The sequence below is a fragment of the Phalacrocorax carbo genome, chromosome 20 (genome assembly GCF_963921805.1).
Source record: "Phalacrocorax carbo chromosome 20, bPhaCar2.1, whole genome shotgun sequence".
NCBI classification, from domain to species: domain Eukaryota; kingdom Metazoa; phylum Chordata; class Aves; order Suliformes; family Phalacrocoracidae; genus Phalacrocorax; species Phalacrocorax carbo.
In genome coordinates, this window is record NC_087532.1 from 9,093,562 (window position 1) to 9,101,954 (window position 8,393).

The 8,393-nt window shown below is 59.9% G+C and overlaps 1 protein-coding gene across 1 annotated transcript; it reads left to right on the forward strand.

Annotated features, from left to right (window-relative positions):
• The first annotated feature begins 1,716 nt into the window (after positions 1–1,716).
• Positions 1,717–3,591, forward strand: LOC135316627 (coiled-coil domain-containing protein 81-like). Its single transcript, XM_064470582.1, has 5 exons — positions 1,717–1,783; positions 2,086–2,147; positions 2,699–2,855; positions 3,121–3,377; positions 3,480–3,591. Exons 1-5 carry the CDS (start codon positions 1,717–1,719, stop codon positions 3,567–3,569), a joined length of 633 nt encoding a protein of 210 aa, XP_064326652.1. The 3' UTR covers positions 3,570–3,591.
• The last annotated feature ends 4,802 nt before the right edge of the window (positions 3,592–8,393 follow it).

Genomic DNA, 8,393 nt, shown 5'->3' on the forward strand with positions numbered 1-8,393 from the left:
GCAGGGAAACCAAGCGTGCTTTCCCCGAGCCTCGTCCCTCCTCGGAGCCTTGGTTGGAGGAAGCGCTTGCTGGTCAATTGTAGCACAGAGATGGCCAGGCCCAAAGACTTGTGGCGAATGCAGTTAAACCCAGTTGGCGGCCGGTCACAAGCGGTGTCCCCAGGGCTCAGTGCTGGGGCCAGTTCTCTTTAATATCTTTACCAATGACCTGGATGAGGGGATCGAGTGCAGCCCCAGTAAGTTTGCAGAAGACACTGAATTGGGCAGGAGTGTTGGTATGCTGGAGGGTAGGAAGGGGCTGCAGAGGGACCTGGACGGGCTGGATCATTCGGCGAAGGCCAAGCGTATGCGATTCAACAAGGCCCAGTGCCGGGCCCTGCCCTTGGGTCACACCAACCCCAGGCAGCGCCCCAGGCCCGGGGCAGAGGGGCTGGGAGGTGCCCGGCGGAGAAGGCCCTGGGGGTGCTGGCTGACAGCCGGCTGGGCATGAGCCAGCAGTGCCCAGGTGGCCAAGGAGGCCACCAGCCCCCGGGCTTGTGTCAGCACTGCTGTGGCCAGCAGGAGCTGGGCAGGGATGGGGCCCCTGTGCTCGGCCCTGGGGAGGCCCCACCTCGAATGCTGGGCTCAGGTTTGGGCCCCTCGGGACAAGAAGGGCCTGGAGGGGCAGGAGCGTGTCCAGAGAAGGGCAGCGGGGCTGGGGCAGGGTCTGGAGCACAAGTGTGCTGGGGGGCGGCTGGGGGGGCTGGGGGGGTTTAGCCTGGAGAAGAGGGGGCTGAGGGGAGCCCTTCTCGCTCTCTGCAGCTGCCTGAGAGGGGCTGGAGTGAGGGGGGGGTCGGTCTCTGCTCCCAAGGAACAGGTGAGAGCACAAGAGGAAATGGCCTCAGGCTGCGTCGGGGGAGGTTTAGGTTGGATATCAGGGAACATGCCTTCACTGCAAGAGTGGTCAGGCCCTGGCACAGGCTGCCCAGAGAGGTGGGGGAGTCACCATCCCTGGGGGGGTTCAAAAATATATAGAGGTGGCACTTGGAGAAGTGGTTTAGGAGTCCTGGTAGCCTTGGGTTGGCGGTTGGACTTGATGATTTTAGAGGTCTTTTGCAGCCTTAATGATTCTGTGATTCTATTAGTTTCTTCTCTTGCTCTCTACATTCAGGCTTCTTTTCATACCCACCTCAAAACAATTTTGAGCAACCTTTCCCAAAAGCATGTGGTCCCCTGCACCTAGACGGTCTCTGCTTGGGCTACGTGGGGACAAGGACGCCTGGGAATTTGGGGGAATTTTTAGTTCCAACTTGATTTTGTTCCCCCTTCAAGTCTCCTAATCTGTCTCTCTGGCACGGTCTTGGTGTCCTTGTTCAGCAGCCCTTGTAGGCGACCCTTTGGGTCTGCCTGTGGAGAGGGCAGCGGGTGGGTGGGGAGAGCTGCCCCAGATGCCCTCTGTGGCAGGGGCTGTGCTCACCTGCAGCCCCTCTGACACGGGCCGTGGTCACAATGGGGCACACCCCCTCACCGGGACACCTTGCCTCTCCCCACGGCACCCAGCCCGCACTTCCCTGCCAGTCAGGGAGGAGCTCAGGTGTGGGGGGCTGCTTTGGCCACTGCTCTGCTCTTGGGAGCTGCTTTGCAGCCCGCAGGGGGAGGCGGAGGCAGGCAGTGCCACAGCGCCGGCGCTGTGTGGACAGGAGGAGCGGAGGGGCTCGGCCAGGAGGAGCTGCAGCCATGGAGTGGTTCTCCTCTGCCTTCCTCCATGCGCTGTCTCCTCACCTGGCGGATTTCACAAAGGAGGGTAGGTGCTGCCAGAAGGTCCCGTGCTCGAGGCTCGGAACTCGGAGACACCTTCCTGGCGTGGACTGGAGCCCGTCCTTGTGCCAAGCCTTCTCCCCTCTTTCTTTCAAGTACAGAGCTGTGTCCCCAGCACGGGACGCCTTCTCATGGGGACACAGCTAAAACTCGGCTCTGCAGGGCAGTTCCTGCATGGGTGGTGTGAGGGGGGAGGCGGTGGTGTAGGACGACGCCTGCACCTGCTGCCTTGGCAAGGCGCTGAGCTTATTGACGTCACGCGTGCCCTGTCTCGCTCTTCTTCCCCAGAGATGGCCAGCATTTGGGATAGCGTGTCGGAGTGCTATCGCCAAAAGCTGCTGCTGAACAAGGTGGGCTGCTTTCCTTGCTGTCCTCCAGACCCTGCTGTGTCCTGGCCCCTCCCCGGCCTTTAATTCCTCCCCGCAACGGCTTAGGAAGCAGAAAACATGCCCCAGAAGGATCCTGCTGAGGACAGCTTTGCCACAGAGCAACTTCTGAGTGGACGGAGAGAAAAAGCAAAGCCCCGCTTTGGACAAAGAAGAACGTGGGCTTTCTTCTTTGGAGGCTTCCCTAGGCCTGCTGGCAGGGTGTAATGAGCGGGCAGAGAGCCGGGGGCAGTGTCCAGGGCTTGGCCCTCCTCGGGCCCTCTCAGGCTCCGGGTGGTGTGTCCTGCTTGTCCTTCACCTTGCGTGGCCTGGGAAGAGGGTGGGAGGGTAAAGCGGAGGGAGAGGGGAACAAGGTGGAGGGCAAGGCTCTTCCCCAAAGCTTTCCAACGGGGCCCCACCTTGTCCCTGGCGACCACCGGGGTGGGCAGGCCAACAGAGAAGCCTTAGTGTGCCTCGACGCTCTTCTCCCACCGGAACAATTCCAACGGCTCTTTCTTTCTCACTCTCGTTGGCAGGCTGTCAGGCTAATGGGCATGGCCACCGTCTACATCAGGGAGGAGGACTTTTGTCATGGGAACAAGGCGAGTGTCAAGGTCCAGAAACCCATGTTCCACCTGGACAAGCCAGTTCTGCTGGAGAAGAAGCTCCGCTATGAGACCAGATCACGGCCCGGTAAGAAGAGACCTCCAGGGCTGGGCTTCCAAAGCCTTGAGTCAGAGCTGGCGTTTCCCTCCCGCTCCCCCTTGACAGGAGCAGCGGTCTGCGTGGGGACAGGGTGCTGGCCCCCAAAGGCAGGCCGGGCCGCTTGCTGCTGCGTGGGGAGTCGGTGGGGTGGGAGGAGGCTCGGTGGGCTCTTGATGGGTCGCGGTGCTGAGAGCTGATGTGAGCCTGCTGAAGGCTGAGCAAGTGACTTTGTTGCCGGGCGGTTTCTTTGCAGAGGACTTAGAAGTTGCAGAGCTGATCTACGCCGAGGTCGCCTTCTACCTCTCCATCCCCAAGAAAAAGGTCTTGAAGTGCGTCAAGGCTACCACAAATGTCATCGCGTGGGCCTTGACCGAAGGCAAGGACTTTGACTTTGTCTTCAAGAACTTTGGCATCCTGGTGTGCCGGGGAAGGAGAGTGGTCATGCGGTTCTTCGAAGACCTGCTGCGAGACGTGGACAAGACCGGCATCCTGGCAAACACTGCCCTGCGAGTGAGTCTGTTGTCTTTTCAGCGCTCCCTCTACCTCTCTTGCAGCCAGGTCGAAGCCATGACCTCGGGCACATTCACTCCCCTGCCTCTCTCCTTCTTGCAGAAGTCAAGCCTGAGGCCCTTGGTCATAGCCCGCAATGAGACAGCTGTTTTCCAGATGCCTCCTGGGGGGATCTTTGTGTTCCCACAGTGAGTATGTTTGCTTCTGTCGCCCCGGGCTGACCAAGCGAGCACCTTCTCAGCCCCTCTCTGGTGCAGCCGCTCAGAGGTGCCAAAGGCCGAGTTCCTGGGGCTGCTCTCCTCGGGAAGCTGCTGTGGAGTAGCTGTGCCCAAGGGGTGCTTCTCCGTGAAGTGCATGGCCACTCCTCGTCCTTTGGGAAGCGGGGTGTCGTCAAGTGGAGCACCAGGGGAGAGGGCCTGCTTACCTTCCCAGCCGTGTGGGGCGTGGAGAGGCAGTGAGGGGGACCCTTTCCCATAAAGCTTCCTCTGGTCCTCCCCTCTCCTTTGGGTGAGAATGAAATAGAGAAGCACCCAAACAAAACAAGCCCAAGGTGTCAGCATTTTCACGCGGAGTTTGCTGACGCTCCTTTCCTAATGTCTATTGCCACCTTGTTGTATGTTGCGCTCTGCAAACCTGGGGACTTGAGAGTAGCTCAGCTCTCGAGCAGCTCTGGGAGCAGCTCCTTAGTGGGGGCTGCAGGGGACTCCATTGCCCCTTACTGAAACCACCGGCACCTTCTTATTTGCAGGCTTGTGTACAAAAGTGCCACGTCTGAAAAAGAACTGGCTGACAAGGCGGCCCAACGAGGTACCGTAACAACGCACCCATGCCATGTAGAGACGCAAGCGTGTCTTCCCCACATATGATGCCACCTCCCCGGGGCGAGAGGTTCTCCAAAGTGACCAGCACGTCCCAGCTCACCCCCTTTTCCAAATGGGGCCCCTAGGAAGGAAGCAGTGGGGCAGGAAGTGCTCAGGGAGCAGCGTGGCCCCGTGGGAAGGGAGGGCTGGGAAATAGTGGTCGTCGGGAAAGGGCCAAGACCGCCCTAGGAAGCCCGACGGCAAGGCCTGGGGGTCCAGGCCTGGCACTAGTAGCAGTCGCGTGCACAGATGGCACGTCTGTCTTGCGGGAAGCGACCCAGAGGTGCAGCTGTGAAGAGCTTCCTGGTCTTGTGCTTCCAGGGGCTCGTCCTGCTGAGCGCCTGCTCTCCCGAGGGCGTCTTTCTCCCGTCCGGACAGGGGGCCTTGGTCTGACGGGAGAGAAGAGGGGCAAGGCGGGGACTGCAGCAGGTAGCGTAAGGTGAGACTCTTCAGCCACCCCTGAGCGGCACGTGGCTCATGGCCGTCTCGTCCTGGCTTTGACTTGACTCCTGGCCTAGGCCTAGCTCCCGTGCAGAGCTGCCTTGTGCTGCCTGCACGGGGCTGCTCCCTGAGCACCAGCTGAAGAACAGGCGCCTGCTGTTCTCGTACAAGCCCCGTGTGCGGTGTGTTTGCAGCGTGCTGCCGCCAATAGAGGGGACCCGTGCAGAGAAACGCAAGGAAGCCAGAGCGACGGACCGTCCTCAAGTCTGGCTGCCTCCTCTGGACAGTCGGCTGGGAGCAGCAGAGGTACGTGCTACAGGTGGACGTAATGATGGTGTCACGTGTAGGAAAACACGGCTCTGTGGAGAGGGTGTCCTCAAAGACAGCCGCGACACTGCGGACGTGTTCATCCCGTCACTCCTCCTGCCTCTGCCTTTCGGCCTGGCCAATGACCCCATCTGTTCACACCACGCTTGGCTTCCACGTGGACCCCACCTCCCGGTTCCCCCATCTCCTGCACCGGGGTCCCCGCCGGGGGCTTGCAGTCCCTGGCGTCTCTAGTGCTGCCCTGTCCAGGGGCGGGAGAGAGGTGTGACCTGGGCTCTAACGTTCCTCTTTGTCCCACCCAGGCCAAGAGTCAGTCCGAAATACTCCAGGTGAAGTGGTCTGACTTGTACGCGTGCTTGCCCTGGCCCAAAAGTAGCACGCAGGAGAGGGCCGAAGTACAGGCAGGACAGGAGGAAGTCATCTCCTGGGCCAAAAGGGATGGGGAGGAGATTTCTTACTGCCATCCCCGGGCAGAGAAGGGGAAGATACCGGCCCCTCCGCTGGAGACGCCACAGCCAGAGTAAGCGTGCGGCAGCTCCCGGCAAGGCTGGGGAGAGTCGAGCGGCAGAGACCGCCCGTCTGCGGGGTCAGGGGCCCGGTTTCCCCTGACACGGGCATGCCTGGGGTCAGCCCCGATGCCTGGTGTCCCTGGGCAGCCCCAGCCTGTGAGCAGGGGCCAGGGCAGGGTGTGAGAGGGAATTTGTCCCTGCTGTTGCAGCATCAGGTCACCACGAGCAAGGCAGGTCTTGGCAAAACTGGAGCGGTACAGATCCCGCCAGCAGGTGTGGAAGAGGAAGACAGAGCTCAACCGGCTGCAGGCAACAGTCCCGAAGGAGGTCCACTGGTAAATATCTCCAGGCATGGGAGGCATTTTCCTGGTGCACATTCTCCTCCCTTGCCCGGGCAGCGGCAGCTGGGAAGGACTGTCTGTACTGACAGCCGGGTGGCAGGAGAGCAGCGAGGTCCTGAGGCTGTGCCCCTGAGTTAGAGCTGCCTTCCAGCCCCAGGGAGATGTCCGCAGGCAGAACAGGGGCAGACGGGGACATGGCTTTCTTCCTCTGGGATTGGCTCTGCCTTTCCACCCCACAGACACTGTCCCTCCTCTGCCACGGCACCCACAGCCCGACACCTTGCCCGGAGGGCCCTACCTGTCCGCTGCCAGGTCTCAGCCCTGAGCTGCTGGGCCTGGTCCAGTGGAGCAGGGGGTGTCTCAGAGACCACAGCAAGCCTCCAGGACCAGGCCTGGCAGGCAGGAGGTCTCTGCCCTCCTCTCTCTACTTCCAACTGATGTCAACACGCTTTTGGTTCCCCCTCAGCGTCGGGAAGAAGATGGAGCTGCACGGCCTCAGAGAAAAGCACGAGGCCGGTGCGACAGCATACGGGACGTGTGCGCAGTACGGCCACGTCGCACCACGCAGACCTGCAGCCCGGCGTTGAGGAGCAGAGCCTGAGGGGCCCAGCAAGCCCCAAGCTTGTCCATCGTGTCAGACTCGAGCGAATGCGTGTTGGTGCTGGAGCTCCCGCTCTTGCTGCCAGCGCTGCCTGCTCTGCAGCAGCAGAGCCCTCAGCAGAGTGGGACCTTTCCAAACATTGCATTCCTCCTGGAGATGCCAAATAAAGACGCCAGGGTCACCAAGCCCTGCCTGGAAGGACATTCATTGGCCGGCCTTTGGAAAGGACGGGCAGCTCCTGATCCCGCGTGCTGGCCCATCCTCCTGCAAAAGCAGCCTGCGTGCACAGTGCCTCCCGTCGCCAGCACCCTCGGTGTGACCGTGCACAGGCAGCTCAGCCTGGTCTTGCCCAAAGTGGGAACTGGGCAGCACTGGAGGGGAGGAGGGGAGATGCGGGCGTGCAGGAAGGGGAGAGGAGGGGAGGGCAGTGCCCAGCAAGGTGGAGGGAGGGCGCCTGAGCACACGGGGATGGGGATTGAGGAGGACATCTAAGGGCGCCTGCAGGGAAAGAAGGCACTCTGAGCCTGCCAGGAGGGCAAGGGAGGGCACCCGAATGCCGCGGGTGGGACTGAAGGGGATGTGTGCATGAACCAAAGGGCCAGGGGAGTCTCAGAACCTGCAGCCAGGGTCACAGAGGAGATGCAAATGGGCACTGTGGGGAATGGAGGGGCTCTCAGTGCTCTGCAGTGCAAGGTCCTGCTGCTGGGAGGTCGTCAGACAGAGCTGTCTCTGGTGCACACCACCTTCATTTTTACATCCGCACCGCTCAACAAAAGCTTGTCAGGGGACAAGTCACAAGGCCCATGGCCTCACCGGCTCAGAGGATGGACCCAGCAGATTTTACAAGCCTGACTTGCTGTTCTTTTTCTTGTCCTGCTCCAACTGTTCTCTCATTCCTTTCTCTTCTCAAGGCTCAAGGGGTGGTCCTTCCCTCTGGGGGCTCTACTTGGCTCGCTCTTTTAAGGCTTTCGCTTTGAATAGAAGCACTTTTCTAGTGCTCCTGCGCCTTTCCAGCTTATCCATGCTGACCATGGAAGCATGTTGCTTGCAATATCTTGGGTGGTGCTTTCCACGTGTGACTTAACAATTGCCAAACTTCTTTTCAACACAGCCTTTCTAAACAGGCCATGGACTAGGCCCCCGACACCTGCACCGCTTGTTGCAGCAAGGCTGTTGCTGGCTGGGCTCTGTATTCATGGCCAAGCACAGGTCCCCGTGATTTTAAACCACCCCCGTTTTGGTGTGGTTTCTTGACATATCAGAGGCTTCCTGGGCTGAAGATGAAGCTTCACAATCTCATAGCCCAAAGCTAAAGGAGACGTGCCTCTTCCGGTCAGCCTTTATTTCAGTGCTGATCATGTCAATTTGCTGGCAGTTTACCAGCAAGTAGCGTTGGCTTATCACTGTCAGGATCTTCTTATCGCCACCAGTCGGAACATAGCACAAGAGGAGAACCGCAGAGTCCCCAGAAACCTGGTGCTACACCCCACACGTGTGTAGAGGTACAGTTAAACCCTCCAGAGAACCCTGCTAATGATGTGCCACATCCCCAGCCATAGCACAAGCGTAGGGCTCTTCAGCCTTTCTGAGCTCTCTTTTGCCCTGCCACTGCTGCCGAGTTGACAGCTGAAGCTTTGTTGTGGGAGTTAAGAAGATGATTCCGATATTCCATCAACATGGAGAGGGACGGATAATAGCCTTTCTGCAAAGCAGACTGCCATGTCTGTCCCTGCAGTGCCATTTCAGACATGGTGTCTTTGCTGATGCCATGTGCTGATGCTGTGTGCTCCTCTTTTCCCACCAGCTCCACCTATCTCTACTCAGAGCTCCAGGGGCCTCCCCTGGGCAAGTGTGGTCAAGTTCAAGCACCCTGAGTTTGGCCTTTGTTCCTGTGGAATGCCTTGGGGTGCACAGAAAGGCACACCCGGGGGGGTTGT